Source organism: Petaurus breviceps, unplaced genomic scaffold, assembly GCF_028583685.1.
Source record: "Petaurus breviceps papuanus isolate PSGF00001 unplaced genomic scaffold, PetGlider_PUasm1.0 79, whole genome shotgun sequence".
NCBI lineage: Eukaryota > Metazoa > Chordata > Mammalia > Diprotodontia > Petauridae > Petaurus > Petaurus breviceps.
The window spans coordinates 4,049,283-4,065,961 of record NW_027186523.1 but is presented as its reverse complement, the minus strand read 5'-3'; the positions used below and the strand labels follow the sequence as shown (position 1 = coordinate 4,065,961).

The 16,679-nt window shown below is 39.8% G+C and overlaps 1 protein-coding gene across 1 annotated transcript in view; it reads left to right on the top strand.

Annotated features, from left to right (window-relative positions):
• LOC138175789 (dynein axonemal intermediate chain 7-like) overlaps window positions 1-16,679 on the top strand; it is a 93,890-nt gene that overhangs the window by 60,954 nt on the left and 16,257 nt on the right. The window contains exon 10 of the mRNA XM_069106267.1: window positions 15,730-15,814. Coding sequence (XP_068962368.1) covers window positions 15,730-15,814 — 85 coding nt within the window. The remainder of the gene's footprint in view (window positions 1-15,729; window positions 15,815-16,679) is intronic.

Sequence of the window (16,679 nt, the reverse complement as noted above, 5' to 3'; positions counted from 1 at the left end):
TAGGGTGAGATACCCTATTTAGTGTGTATTTCATTCCCTCCCTAAGCCAAATTCAATGAGAATGGGTCACCATTCCCTTTTGCCTTCCTATTCTTCCCCTCCATTGTAACCATTTTCCCTTGCCTCTTCTATATGAGATAGTTTACCCCATTCTGTCTCTCCCCATCTCCTCTCATTATGTTCTTCTTTCACCCCTTAATTTCACCTTTTAAGTATCATCCCTTCCTATTAAATTGGTCCTGTGCCCTCTACCTATGTATACCTGTAAACATATATACACAAATTTACATATGTATTCATATTCCCATATACCCTCATATACAGACACACACACACACACATATATATTCTCTTCAACTATTTTCATACTGAGAAAAATTTCATCAGTTACAATTACTGTTTTTCCATGTAGGAATGTTAATAGTTCAACTTTGATAAGTTCCTTATGATTTCTTTTCCTCTGTTTACCTTTTCATGCTTCTCTTGCTTCTTGTATCTGAATGTCAAATTTTCTATTGAACTCTGGTTTTTTCTTCAAGAATGTTTGAAAGTCCTCTATTCCACTGAATGACCATATTTTCCACTGAAATATGATACTCAGTTTTTCTGGGTAGGTGATTCTTGGTTTTAATCCCAGCTCCTTTGACCTCCAGAATATCACATGATCCCTCAGTGTAGAAGCTGCCAGATCCTGGGTTATCCTGATTGTGTTTCCACAATATTCAAATTGTTTCTTCCTGGTTGCTTGTAATGTTCTCTCCTTGATCTGGGAATTTCGGAACCTGGCTATAATATTCCTAGGAGTTTTCTTTTTGGGATCTTTTTCAGGAGGTGATCGGTGGATTCTTTCAACCTCTATTTTTCCCTCTGGTTCTAAAACATCAGGGCAGTTTTCCTCGAGGATTTCTTGGAGGATGATTTCTAGGTTCTTTCTTTGATCATGGCTTTCAGGTAGTCCAACAATTTTTAAATTATCTCTCCTGGATGTATTTTCCAGGTCAGTGGTTTTTTCCATGAGATATTTCAAATTGCCTTCTATTCTTTCAGTTGTTTGGATCTGTTTAACAGCATCTTGATTTCTCATAAAGTCATTAGCTTCCATTTGCTCCAATCTAATTCTGAAGGAATGATTCTCCTCAGTTAGCTTTTGAGATTCTTTTTCCATCTGGAAAACTCAGCTTTTTAAGGCATTCTTGTTCTCATTGCCTTTTTGAGCCTCTTTTGCCATTTGAGTTAGTCTATTTTTTAAGTTGTGATTTTCCTCAGTCAGGCTGTTGACTCTCATTTTGTAATTTTCTTGCATTGTTCTCATTTCTTTTCCCAATTTTTCCTCCACTTCTCTTGTCTGCTTCTTAAGGTCCTCTATGGCCTGTAACCAGCTCGTATTTTCCTTTGAAGCTTTTGGTGCAGGACTTCTGACTTCACTGTCTTCTTCCCGTTCCATGCTTTGATCCTTTTTGTCCCCAAAATAGGAGTCTCATGTTGGGTTTTTCTGTTTGCTTTGTTTCCTTTGCCTGGTCATGTTGCCACTCAATTACTTGCCTTTGGGCTTTTTGCCACAGTAGGACTCTGCCACCAGACAAGGGGGCTTTCGTCCCAAATGCTGGGGTTTTCTCAGCTTCTGGAGGTGTTAGTTGGGTGCCCTTGGTGAAGCCTCCACACGCTGTGGCAAGCTGGACACATACCCCAGGACCTACACCCTAGACCACAATCCAGATCCAAGCAGGTTAAAGCAAAACTGATTACCCTTCAGACTGGTCGCTTGGTCTCCCTACAGTCTGCCGGCCAGGAGCTGAAGCTGCCATGTAGCAGGGGCTGTGCCACAGCCCTCAGCAGCTTCTTGCCCCAGGGGCAAAAGCCAATGCACTCCCAACTACTGGGTCCCAAAGTCCACTGTACGCTGACCTCTCACTTTGTCCTTAGCATCTATGTGTTGATAATTCTGGACTGCTACAGCTGCTGGTAATCTGGAGTCCCTCCAGCCGGTGGCTGGTCAGGCCCACCCTGGGGCTAAAACCTCAGCGTGGGGCTGGGCTGGGCTCCCAGATTGCTGTGCTGGCCACTTTCTGCCAGCCTACCAGGCTGTCCTCAATGGGAGGTTAGCTTCTCTGTGTCATTTTGTGGCTTCTGTAGCCCCAAAGTTTGTTCAGAGTCCCCTTTTACATGAATTGGGGAAGGTGGAAGCCGAAGCTGTGGGGATGATATGCTTCTACTCTGCCATCTTGACTCCACCCTGATACTTCTTTATGACATTATGGACTTGTCCATTTATTCCTATGTTTTCTATTGCTTTGAATAGACATTAATGTTAGACTTTGTCAAAAACTTTTCAGCATTTATTGATACAGTTGTGTTTTAATTATTATTATTTTTACAAAGATGTTTTATTATGTTTATAGTTTTCATAATCAAGTGCTGCATTTACTGGTATTATAACCTGATAATAATGTAAAATTTTTAAAATATGTTGTAGCTTCTTTGCTAATATTTAATATTTTTGTGTCAATATTCATTCAGAATTTGTCTGTAATATTCTTTATCTGCTCTGTATTTGTTGGATTTAGATATCAAACCCCAGTTTATCTGAAAGAAAAAGTTTTGAAGGATCCTTCATTTTTCTATCTTTTGCAAACAATTTATATAATACTGGAAGTATTCTTCGAGTTTTAGTAGAATTCACATATAAATCCACCTGCTCCTGTTTTTTTTTTCTCCCCATTTGAAGGGTCAAAGTATTCCTCTATGAGGAATAAGATTATACAAACCAAGGTCCCAACTCAATATGACCTTTCTATTACCCTGAGCTGTTTGGGAACAGGGATCCTGAGAACATGAAGGCTGCTCCTCTCCTGGGACCCTAGCCAGGTCCTTGAGAAGAGATATGATAACTGCCCAACTCCTGGAACTAGCCATTCCAAGGAAACATCGTTCTTGGGGCGGCCTTGGAGGGATTGGCCTTTGTCCCAGGATACAAGATATGATGCTTGCTAAAAACACCTGGCAGTATACCCTCTTTGTTCTCAGCACTATTTACACTGTAAGATTCAGACCCCAAATTGGAATCTCACCTATGGAGGAGACATCTTACCTGAGACCCTTCCATGTAGGACCCTGACAGCTGTACCGGAATTCCCCAGCTTGTGTGTTGGTGCTTCCCTGCAACAGTGATGCTTGGAAATATATATATATATATTCCAATATATATATATGTATGTATGTATATATATATCCATTATTAATCATAGTTGCTCTTATTCTGCTATCTTTAAGCCTCTTACTCTGTTATCTCTGGTTTCTTTCTCACTTGCCTATATATACATATATACATATATTCTGAATAAATATTCTAAAGAAATTGCTTTGGATCTTCTTGGAGTGCCGAGCATTCCATTTACACAAATCCTGAACCTCCATAATCGGACACCATTGGAGGCTTATTTATGGTTCATAAATTTTCTAATTATTTAAATAATGTATTTCTTGTTCTGTTTATCTGGGTATTCTAACATAATGATGTCATTTGGGTTTTCTTCAAGAACAAAGGACAGTAACCAACCAATCCGGGTATTTTATAATCTTGTACATATTTGTCCATTTTGTCTCAGTAATCAGTTTTATTGCATATAATTAGGCAAAATAGTTTCCGACAGTTTCCTTTTTATTATTTTGGTTGTTGTGAATTCTCATTTTTCTTTTTCTTACAATTTGGTTTTCCTCTCAGACTCGCTCAGACTAATTTTTTTTTTAAATCGCTCATTTTATTAATCAATTACATTTTTAATTTTCTGTTTTGTTAGCCTCTTCCCTTATTTTCAGAACTTCTAGTTTGGAGTTTAGTTGTTTATAATTTTTGCTTTTCTAGTTTTTTTTTTAGTTAGCATGCATTAGTTAGTAGCATGCATTGATCAAAAGAGATGACACAGGACTCTGCAAACCTTAAAGGATTATACAAATAATAATAATTGTTATCTGTTCTTTTTCTCTTTTGTTGTTGAAAGTTTTTAGAGATATAAAATTATCTCCTCAGCCACCATTCCATATTGTAGTATGTTGTCCAATTGCTGACATTTTTATTTGTGAGATTTTCTATTTTTTGACACTCCATTAAATGGATTTTATTAACATCTTTTGTTTTTCAATTGCCTAGATTTTCCCTCCATAGCTCTTACTTTCTGTGATGTCAGAAAACCATGTATTATGATAAAGGATTTTTCCGCCAAGATGGCGGAGTAGAAACAGCAACTCTGGCTTCCACCTCCTCCGATACATGTAAAAAATTACTCTAAATAGACTTTAGAGCTATAGAACCCACAAAGTGACAAAGAGAAACAAATCTCCCACAGAAGGAAGCCTGGCAGGAAGGGTCCATTGCAGCGTGTTGGGAGCTGAGGTCAGTCCCACCTGAGCCATGTTTTAGCCCCAGGGTGGCCCCTACAAGTGGCAGCTAGAGCAGACATCACAAGAGTAAATCACCAGCAGCTATAGTGGTTTCCAGACTTCTCAGTCCATAAATGCCAAAGACAAAGTAAAAGGTCAGTGTGGAACTTGGTTGGTCAAGGGAAGGATAGAAGAGTGTGGTCCAGTTGCTACCCCTGGAGTGAGAAGTGGCTGCAGCTGCTGCTGCATGGCTGCTTCTGGAGCTCCTGGCCTGCAGATTGTAGGGGGACCAAGCGACCATTCAGAAGGTAACATTCTTGCTTTGACCTGCTTGGATCCAGATTGTGGTCTTGGGTGGTGGTCCTGGGGTGTGTGACCAGTGAGCCAGAGCATGTGGGAATTGTAGAGAGCATGCCCATCTAAGAGCTCCAGCAGCTGCAAAAATACCAACGATTTGGGACATAGCTCTTTCCATTCTGGAAGCAGAGTTCTACTGTGGCAAAGAGCTCAAAAGTCAAGTAATTGGCTGCCAATATAAGCAAGCAATGGAAGCACAAATGGATGATAGAATCCTTTTTGGGGGACAAAAAGGATCAAGGCATAGAGAAGGAGGAAGACATTGAAGTCAGAATCCCTGCATCAGAAGCCTCCAAGAAAAAATATGAACTGGTTACAAGCCATGGAGTAGCTCAAGAAGGATTTGAAAATCAAGTAAGAGAAGTGGAGGAAAAAGGAGGTGGGATTAAAACCAAGAATCACCTACCCAGCAAAACTAAGTATAGTGCTACAGGGAAAAATATGGTCATTCAATAAAATAGAGGATTTTCAAGAATTCTTGATGAAAAAACCTGAGCTGAACAGAAAATTTGACTTTCAAATACAAGAAGGAAGAGAAGCATGAGAAAGAAAATAGGAAAAAGAAATCATAAGGAACTTACGAAAGTTGAACTAGTCACATTCTACATGAAAAAATGATAATTGTAACTCATAAGACTTTTCTCAGTATGAAGATAGTTGAAGGGAATATATATGTATGTATAGGAGGATGTATGTATATACAAATATATATGTATGTGGCCATTTGTATGTTCATGTACACATAGAGGGCACAGGATTAGTTGAATATGAAGGAATTATATCTAAAAAATAAAATTAAGAAGTGAGAGAGGAATTTATTGGGAGAAGAAGAAAGGTAGATTAGGGTAAATTATCTCATATAAAAGAGGCAAGAGAAACTGTTACAATGGAGGGGAAGAGCAGGAAGGTGAAAGGGAATGGGACAACCTGATTCTCATTGAATTTGACCTAAGAAGGGAATAACATACACAGTCAATAGGGTATCTTACCCTACGGGAAAATGGGGGGGGGTAGGGGATAAGAGGGAGGAGAACAGAAGGGAGGGCAGATTGGGGAGAGGGTAGTTAGAAGCAAACATGTTTGAAAAGGAATAGGGTCAAAGGAGAAAACAGATTAAGTGAGGGGGCAGGATAGGATGGAGGGAAATATAGTTAGTCTTTCACAATATAACTACTATTGAAATGATGTGGCTAACTACACATGTACAATCTATATTGAATTGCTTATCTTCCCCATGGGGGTGGGTGAGGAGTGAAGAAGGGGAAAAAATCTGGAACTCAAAGTTTTAAAAACAAATGTTAAAAAAAATGTTTTTACATGTAACTGAGAAATAAGATATGCAGGTACTAGGGTATAGAAAACCATCTTTCCCTACTAAAAAGTTAGGGGGGTGAAGGAGGAGGATATAAGAGAGAACAGATCGGGGGAAGGTGTGTTCAGTAGGCTTGCTATTTTGGGGTGGGGTAGGGAAAATACAGGGAGAGAAAATATTGTAACTCAAAATCTTGTGTAAATGAATGTTGAAAACTAAAAATAAATAAATTTTTAAAAATTTTTTAGAGAAAGAAGAAATGGAAAAAAACCCACTAACTTTGTTTGCAATATTCCACATCTGTGGACTCTAACCTCTACATTCGAAGAGAGAAGAGGGGGGTACCTTCTCATAACTCTTCAACAAAATTTGTTGTTTATAATTTTGCAATATTCAATCTTGATTGTTTTCTGGTGATTTTTTCCTGTTTACATTGTTCTAATCATTGTGCTTACTATTTTCCTTCCTCTGCTTACTTAACATTGAATAAGTTAATGTAAGTCCATGTTTGTTTGCTTTTACCATGCTTGTTCTTTTGACATACTAATATTTATTTATATCCATGTACCACAATTTAGTTAGCTATTCCCCATTTAATGGACCTCTACTCGTTTACAATTCTTTGATACCACAGAAAATGCTGCTATGAATATGTTGTTGTATATGGATCCTTTCTTTTTCTCAATGACCTCCCTGAGGTATATGTCTAGCAGTGGAATATCTGGAAAAAACTGACACACTAATGGATTCTTGTTGAGCTTATGTTCAATTTAAATTTTTCTTTGAGTCTTTTCTTATAGATATTTCAAGTCATTGTCATCTGAGTTTGTGTTTTGACCTTCCCTCTCTTCATAGAAATTTTTTATGGTCAAATTTTTTTGTTTGTTTTGGTTTTTTTTGGTGCTATTTACTCATTTTCCAATTTATTTTTTGTCTTTGGAGCATGATAGTTGGGCTCTTCTCACCTCTGGGGGTAGGAATTGGGGTGGGAGATGGCTAGACTGCTCTGTTGCCTGTAGGTTTTTGGTGCCTCCAAAGTGGTGTGCTCCAGGGAGAGTTCTTGTTACTATTCTGGCCTAGGCTCTGTTTCTTACCCAGGTAGGGCCTCTGTTCCTTCTTCACCACAGAGCTTAACCATTCCTCTCCACCCTGAAACTGTGACCCAGAACTGGGTAAGAGGCGAAGCAGCTGCCAAATGGCACCTGATCCTGTGCCCAGTGCTAGCACAGTGGTCCTCTAAACTATCTTTCTGAGCAGGAATTTAGTCCTCTTAATGCTCCTGGTGCTGCTGCTGCCACCACAGCAGGTACTGCCTCCTCCTCTAGGCCCCATAATCTGTGCTACCTCTTCCACCTGATCTCAGGACAACCCCTTCCCCATCATCTGTTGGTAGACCTCTCTTTTAGTCCTCTTAAGCTTTCCCAGGATGGAAAAATGAGATATTGACTTTTAATATATATTTTTTGTCAGCCTACTCAGAATTTGATATGAAACATTTTCAAAAAGTTATTTAGAGGATTCATTTTGGGAGATCTCAGCCAAAATGTCCAATCTCCTGGCCATCTTGGTTTCACCTCCTTGATATTGATTTCTTATCTATAATATCTTTAAACTGAATTTGATTTCCTTGTTTAGGTCTTTTTTTTAATGTTCTTTTCATATTTATTTTTTCTTAAAAAAAATCCAGAATGGATCAAAAGAACAATTATCAAGGAAGTAGGTACCCAAAGCAAAAGCTGGAAGGTGGAGAAAACAATGCTTTGGGTAAATTGAAGAGTCTCATTAATCACCCTGTTTCAAAAGGAATAGTTCTAGATAGAACGAAGCAGACCCATATCTTTCAATCTAGTTTCTACCTTCTCTGGCAGTGCAGCTGGCCCTGCATGGGCTATGGATAAGGAGTCCATCAGTCACAGCTGATCAGTACTTGGCTAACTAGAAAGACCAGTCCCTACTGAGTCTTTTAAGGATTATGGTCCCCTACCCTCAATTTTATGACATGGTTTTGTTTCACTCCTTAGAATCACAGTCACTGCTGCAGACAACTGTGTCAAGCCTTTATAATGATCAGTGAATCCCCCCTGCCCCTTTCATGCAGCTGGAAAATAAAGATAGGCTGGGGGAAATTACCTGTCAAATGATAATTAGCTAATACACTCACTAGATTTATACATTAAAGAAATTATATATAGAATACTGCAAAAACACAGTAAGACTGAAGTTTGCCCATTTCTGCTCAGGAAGGGCCTTGTGCCCCTTCATCCCCAAGCTTCACAAATGTTTTCCTAATTTCTGCTCCAGTCAAGGTCAACTGGTGACATTACTGCTTCCCCTCCTTCTGATCTTCCTTCTGTTCCCCAGAAGTAAAACTTCCAGATCCTTCTCTCTCAGATGCCATCTTTTTATAAGCCATCTCAAAAAGTTTTAATTATGCTTGTTGGAGAGTAGATGCTGCCTGCCTGATGTTTTCTCCAGTTTCACTATCTTTCCGAGCCAAGAGCTCTCTCATTCTAGAGATTTCTTCTTTTAGTTTATTGCACTTATCTGCTGGAAGTTGGTCTTTGAATTCTTCCATCTTTGTTTCAGTATCATGAATAATTCCTTCTGCCATATTGACAGCTTCTACACGTTCTTTCTTCCTCCTGTCTTCCTCAGCATACTTCTCTGCATTCTTAACCATATTCTCAATGTCATCTTTGCTTAATCCACCAGAAGACTGTATCACAATTTGTTGTTCATGTCCTGTGCCTTTGTCCTTTGCAGAAACATGTACAATCCCATTAGCATCAATGTCAAATGTGACTTCAATCTGTGGAACTCCATGAGGGGCTGGTGGAATTCCAATCAAAGTAAACTGTCCAAGAAGTTTGTTGTCTGCTGCCATCTCTCTCTCCTTGGCACACTTTAATTTCCACTTGTGTCTGACCATCACCAGCTGTAGAAAACACCTGGCTCTTCTTAGTTGGAATAGTTGTGTTCCTATTGATTAGTTTGGTGAAGACACCTCCTAATGTCTCAATGCCCAGAGAAAGGGGAGTGACATCCAGAAGTAGCACATCTGTGACATCACCAGCTAACATGCCTCCCTGAATGGCAGCTCCAATAGCCACAGCCTCATCAGGATTGACAGCTTTACTAGGAGCCCGGCCAAAGAGTTCTTGTACTGTCTGCTGAACCTTGGGCATTCTGCTTATGCCACCAACCAGGATGACTTCTCCAATGTCACTCTTGCTGACTTCAGCATCTTGCATGGCTTTCTGGCATGGAGCAATAGTCCTCCTGATGAGATCAGTGACAATGCCCTCAAATTGAGCTCGAGTTAGCTTCATGTTCAAATGCTTGGGCCCAGAAGCATCCATGGTCAAATATGGTAAGTTGATGTCAGTCTGCACAGAAGAAGAAAGTTCATATTTGGCCTTCTCTGAGGCCTCCTGTACTCTCTGAAGAGCCATATTGTCTTTGGTCAGGTCAAGTCCTGTCTCTCTCTTAAACTCCTTCACAATGTGCTGGAGCAAGGCCTGGTCAAAGTCTTCACCACCTAGGAAAGTATCTCCATTGGTAGATTTCACCTCAAAGACACCTTTCTGAATTTCCAGGATAGAAATATCAAAAGTTCCACCACCTAAATCATATACAGCAATGATTTTGTCTTCAGATTTGTCTAAGCCATAAGCCAAGGCAGCAGCTGTAGGCTCGTTAATCACTCGAAGTACATTTAGGCCAGATATTTGCCCAGCATCTTTGGTGGCCTGTCACTGAGAATCATTTAAATAAGCAGGCACAGTGATAACGGCATTTTTTGCTGAATGTCCTAGATAGTTTTCTGCAGTTTCCTTTATCTTCATCAACACAAATGCACCTATCTGACTTGGGGAATATAGTTTCCCATGGGCTTCTACCCAGGCATCACCATTGGAGGAATGGATAATTTTGAAAGGAACATTTTTAATGTCTTTCTGCACTTCATTTTGAGGATCCTCAAATCGACGGCCAATGAGGCGCTTGGTGGCATAGAATGTGTTGTTTGGGTTGGTGACTGCCTGTTGTTTGGCAGGCATGCCAACAAGGCGTTCATTGTCTGCTGTGAAGGCTACAACTGAGGGAGTGGTTCTGGCACCTTCAGCATTCTCCAACACCTTTGCTTGTTTCCCTTCCATTATTACTGCCACACAGGAATTAGTTGTACCCAAATCAATACCAATAACGGCCCCTTTGATTGCTTCAGATGCATAGTCTCGTCTTGAAATGATTCGAAAAGCCTCATGACTAAGGCCATTCCAGCCATCTTGGCAGAGGCCGGCAGCCGGGCCCCGGGAGGCGGCTCCGGTGAGGCGGGCAACGGCAGTGCAGCTGGCGCTGAGCATGGCGGGTGAGCGGGCAGGGGCCGGAGGCGAAGTGGACTGAGGGAGCCAGGAGGTCTTTAGGTCTTTTAATGATAACTGTTTTTACTATCTCTTTTCCTGAAACCATGATTGCTGCCTCTGCTTTTGGCTATTCACTTGTAGCATAATAGATTTTGCTACAGAAAAATGAAAGTCCTTATTTTAACCTTCTTTGAATCTTTCTGTTTCAAGTATGTTTCTAGTAAATAATATATTATTGAATTCTTTCTAATCCATTCTGCTATCTTCCTAAATCTTGTGTGATTCAGACTATAACTCCTTAGTAGTTTCTTTCTGGCTGCTTGCAATATTTGTTCTTTGACTTGGGAACTCTAGATTTTGGCCATGGGTTTCCAGGGAATTCGCATTTTGGGGTCTATGGGTGAGTTCATTCCATTCATCTTCATGATTGTGAATGATAATTGTGTATCCTCTCTTCACTCCATGCAAAAAAGGTGGTGAAAGGGAAAGTGTGAGCTCAATACCCCCAGGAAGCTAGATGATTTTATTCAGAATCCAGATTACAGATTGTTGTTCAGTCTTTTCAGTTGTGTCTAAACCTTCATGACCACATTTGGGGTTTTCTTGGCAGAGATACTAGAATGGTCTGCCATTTCCTTCTCCAGCCCAATTTAGAGATGAGGAACTGAGGCAAACAGGGTTAAGTGACTTGCCCAGGGTCACACCATTGGTAAGAGACTGAGGCTGGATCTAAACTCAGGAAGATGAGTCCTTCTGACTTCAGGTCTGGAACTCTATCCACTGCACTATCAGACTGCATATTGTATTATGCCCATTCTAGGACATACAGTTGAATGAGGGAAAAATAAGCAATGGAGATTGTGTCTACCTGGGTTCAAATCTTTTGCCCAAGACTTCTTAGCAATGTAACTGTGGGCAAGTCTTTTAATCTCCCTGTTTTTTCCTCTGTAAAATGGTTAGGTTGATTCTTTCTTTTTTACTTTGTCCTCTGGTTCTAAAAATTCTGGGAAGTTTTTCTTTATGATGTCCTGATAAGGTAAATGGGTTTGTTTGTTTTTTAATCATTGGTTTTCAGGTTAGCTGATGATTTAAAAATTATTTCTTCTTCACCTGATTTCCAGGTCAATTATTTTAGATAGCATATACTACACTCCTTTTCTTAATGTCTTTTTTTTAGTCTTCATTTTGCTTTAAAATTTTTGGCCGTCATATAGCCACTGCTTTTTCTTTGGCCCATTCTGGTTTTCAGGGATTTCAAATTCTTGGGCAAGGCAGTTTACCATCTTTTGTTCTACACTCTTATTTCTCCTTCCCATTCTTTCTTCCTTAGATATAATTTCACTTAATATTGTATTTTATATCTCACTTCATTTCCTCTGGGCACTCTTGTAGTCCTTGTGCCCAGGACGTTCTTTTCTGCTTATACTTGTGGAATTACTTTTTTCTTCTGGGTTTCCCACCGTCTCATAAATTCACTAATGGGCAATATGCTGGAGCCTTCCTTGATTTTGCCAGACATTTCAGAGACATGCAGAGTCCATGGGCTGCCTCGATTATCCTCCACTCCTGCCAAATGACCAATCCATCTTTTGCATTCATACATTTATTTGATGACACAAAAGAATCTATCTCTTTGTGTATACTCACGTATGGTAGATAATCTTGGATATAGTGCAAATTAAGACATGCTACAAATAATATAGCATTGACTTTTTTATTGTTTCTATTTCTGTTTGCCAGTAGAGGGCTCTGAATACCATGTTTCAGTTAATTGATACCCCCTTACCCCCCACCTCCCACACCTTTGGGAAGTAGAACAGTTATTAAGCTATACAAGGAGTATTTGTTCTGTGACAAAGACAATATTGACTTTCTGATTATTACATATTACACTTTTAAAATAGTCCAGTGTAAGTATAGTGGCTTTATACAAATAACATAAAACCTCAACTGTTATAATTATCACCAGAAATTAAGTGCCCATAGAGCACTCATCATTAGGGCCTTACAAAGTTAAGATTAGACACATTCCCTAATTCCCTAAGTTTATTTAATACAGAGATAAAATAAACTTGTATTGAATATAGACACAGAGGACACATAAATGTGTATCCTTCCATGTTTATAAAAAGATAGTAATATCTTATGTTTCCAGATATTTAGGGTTCATAATGTACTTTCTTATATATCTTTTAATCCTTATGAGAGTCCTTTGAGGCAGAAAAGGAAGGTATTATTATTCCCATTTTAAACAGACAAGTAAACTAAAGATTAAGAGAGCCAGCTAGGTAGCCCCAGGCTTGGAGTCAGAAGGACCTAAGTTCAGACCTGGCCGTTTATTAGCTGTGTGTTCCAAGGCAAGTCACTCAGCGTCTCTTTGCCTGAATTTCCCCATTTGTAAGATAGGGATAATAATAATACCTACCTCCCAAGACATTTGTTGAAGTTTTCTGAAGACATACTTTGACACTCAGTCTGATATTTTTAATACTACTTGCAAGATCAGACATGCTAGACAGAATAGGCATGGCTTACATGATAGGATTTCAGATGCTTTGTAAAGTCCTTAGTGAACAAGAAAATAAAGGTAAGGAGCACCCAAGGCAAGGAAGGAAGGTCATAGGAATGTTATTGGGAGTTGGGAAGTACTAGCATAAGAAGGGTGCTATATACTCGAGCCCCAGTATAATGAATAAGTTGCTTTATGACCTTTACCTTTATCAGGTAACAGCAGCTCTGAGTTAGAATTATTGATCAAAGGTATAAACTAAGTGTGAATATGTCCTTAATCAATTTAGGAGTGTCAAAGTGCTTTGGAGCCATTGGATGAAATCAGATGATGACACTCAGAACAAGTACTGGGATTGACTGAATTTGACTTAAATCCCAACCTATGTATATTAGAGTTGATTCCAGCAGGAAAAACAGTCTCTAAGGATGAAGACCTCTTTCTCCAGTATTAGAAAGCAGTAAAGGGAACCCCAAGGGAGTGTGATAGTAATGGAATAGAAAGATTCCCCTGTATTGGCTTGGTTTTCAAATTGATTGTGTTAAAACCCTGAGCTTGTTAATCCCACCTGTGGGATGGACTTGTTGATGTGAAAAGAAAGTCCTGAACTGGGAGGAGCTGGTGATGTAGATTTGGAGAGACAAGAGAGAGGCAGAAGAACTTTTTGGAAGCAGCACCTCGTGGAGGCAGAGAGAGACTGATAGAATTGCTGGGGGCCACTTTGAATTGCCCTGGACTTTTGAGACCTGCGCCCTGAGCTACCAAGGACTGAGGAGACATGGCTGTTTTGCTGGTACTTTGTCTGTCTGTTTTGATGCTGTTTTGCCAGATTTGTCCACTGGTGAAAGACAGTCCTTTTGTTGAAGAAGTCCTGGAACCTGGCTGTTGGCTTGAGACTGTCCTGCAGACAGAGAGTGAATACTGTCCACTGGTGAAGGACAGTGCTGTTGTTGCAGGGGTCTGGGAACCTTTCTGTTGGTTCAGAGCTACTGAGACTGTCCTGCAGACAGAGAGTGAATACTGTCCACTGGTGAAGGACAGTGCTGTTGTTGCAGGGGTCTGGGAACCTTTCTGTTGGTTCAGAAGCCCTGAAGAAGGATTTTCTTGTTGTATGTTTACAGAAATCCTGGGAGAGGATTTTGCTAATGTTTTCAGGGGTTCTAGGACTGTTCTAGAGACAGAGGATGAGTTAATGAAGGGACTGGCAATGTGTCTTGTGGCCTTGCTAAGCCTTGTCTCCCCAGGAACTAAGATTGCTGAGAACTTGCCTTCTGTCAAGATGAAGAAAAGACCTCCATTTGGGTATTAAGTGCTGTGCTTAAACTTGATGTAACTCTTGGGGTAGATTCAATTGTGATCCAGGGGTGGTGAACTTTTGACCTTTTTGTGTTCTATGGTTGAACAATGAATGTATTTTACTTAGATTGGAAACTAATCTCCATTTGAGAAGAGGGGCTTTGTGGTGGACTAAATGAAGGTACAGCCTAGGGGTGGAATAGTATTTAGAACAGGGACTTTGTAATTGATTGAATGATTGGAAGGTCCTGGGGTGGGGTAGTACTTGGAGATTATTTAATCACCCTTAGTAAATGCTATATTTTGAATGATGTCATGTTTTGATCTTCTCTGTTCTTGGTTGGTCACTGAATAAAATGGAGAGCACCTATGCTGGTATTTTGAACCTTGGGAAGTTACCTTTCCTTGGCATTACATTACAGGGAGTAACACACACACGTGCGCGCACACACCCTTGACTAGAGGATGACTTTGTGAACTTTGGAAGATTAGAAGACAACTTGGACTTCTCATCACTATAAGCAGTATACCTGAAACAAAAGTGGCTGATGGTAGTGTGTGCACTGGGACTGAGACACACCATGGACAAGCTAGACGCAGAGATGTCAGAAGGTTATAGGCCTTCTGAGCCCAAAAGAGTTCTATTTAAGAGACTTCATGAAAAATCCATGAAGAGAGAAAAGGGCCTCCAGTAACCCAGGAAGTATGAGTTACTCTTTGTCACATATACTCTATAAGTTCGAGTCCTTTCTTCCCAGGGATCTCACATGTGCAAGGGGAGAAGGAGCCTTCAGTTTGGGGGCAGACACTATATCTGCTTAGTAAATATCCCTTCCTAAAAAAAAAAACTCATTAATGCCAACTGGCCCACTGATAATTAGTGGGGGGCATCCTGAGTGGCGGCTCATGAGTACATTGAGGACTTTCTCAAGGCTATCCCTAGGACTGTGAGAGGAAGAGTAGTCAGCCATCCTCCAGTACCATAGCTTGCCAATGGGAATCAGGACTAGAGGTGTTACCCCTGACACAGTTTGTATTCCTTACAACTTTCACCTAGAACTGTTCTTGAGTTTCCATTAATCTTTACTTCAGCAAATCTCATGAGTTTGCAGCTGTTTATACTGTTTTTATGCACTTACCTTGTTCCACTTTCTTTTGGTTGTTTTTTTTTTTTGTCTTTTTGGAGGGGGAAGGGCAGGGCAATTGGGGTTAAGTGACTTGCCCAAGGTCATACAGCTAATAAGTGTTAAGTGTCTGAGGCCGAATTTGAACTCAGGTCCTTCTGACTCCAGGGCTGGTGCTCTATTCACTGCACTACCTACTTGCCCCTCTTGTTCCACTTTATATCATGACTTTGCATATGTATTGTAAGTTCCTTGAAGACAGGAATAATATCTTGCTTATTTTTTGCATCTTCCCTATCTTCTAACATAGAATCCTGCCCATAATAGTCTTCTTTTTAATACAATTTTATTGAGTTAAATTTAATATACCCGTGAATATGTTTTCCCTAGAGTACTACCTCATTAAAAGAAGAAGCTGAAGCAAAGAAAGAGGAAACTGAAACAAAATCATTAAAGGTTGAATCATTATCAGTAGGTAAGCTCTCAAATTATCATTCTTTTGAGTAATTGAAGCTTATGGATTTAATCTTTTTTTTCTTCTCATCAAAATAAGATTATAGGATTAATAGGTTTAGAGGTGGGAGGGACCTTAGAAGTCTTCCAAATACATATTATTATAATTTGGAAATATAAAAATGAGAGTCTTATATGTTTGTATACATATATAAATGTGTTCTAATTAACTTGACCTTTTATATAGACCTGAAAGGAGGTATATAGATTGGTGTAAGGCTGGCCATGTGTCAGAAGCAAGGTCCAATAAGTAGATAGTCAAGGTCTTCCACTAATATCCTTGTGATGTCAGGAGGAAGTGAGGCAAGTCCTTTGCACATTCATTGGATGTATTGGAAGATGTAAATAAAAGACCATCAAGATTTATGTATTTGAGCACTTAAGCAACTTTACGTCTTCTTTTAATAAATACTTCTCTCTCTGAGTATTTTTCTATAATTTGGTATATTTTCACGACAGGTTCTTTCACCGCCTCCTCATTTCCCTCTCCCCAGAACACACTTGGAAATTTTTAATCAGTGAATGAAAAAACACTTACTATGTGCTAGGCACTGAGCTTTAGTGCTGGGGATTCAAATGCAAAAAGTGACAGTCTGCTCTCAAGAAGCATGCATTCTAATAAGGCAGGATTACACATCCAGGGGAATAGCAGCCAGTAACAAGGAGTTTGCTCTGGGGTGTCAAAGGGATGATGAGATGATCTACTGGGCAGTTAAGTGACATACTGTTTCAGGAAGCAATAGTTGTAGTGATTGGATTACTGTCCCCAGAACAAGAATTGGAATGCATATATATTGGTGGAGGGAGGGAGGAAGGGAGGGAGAGAG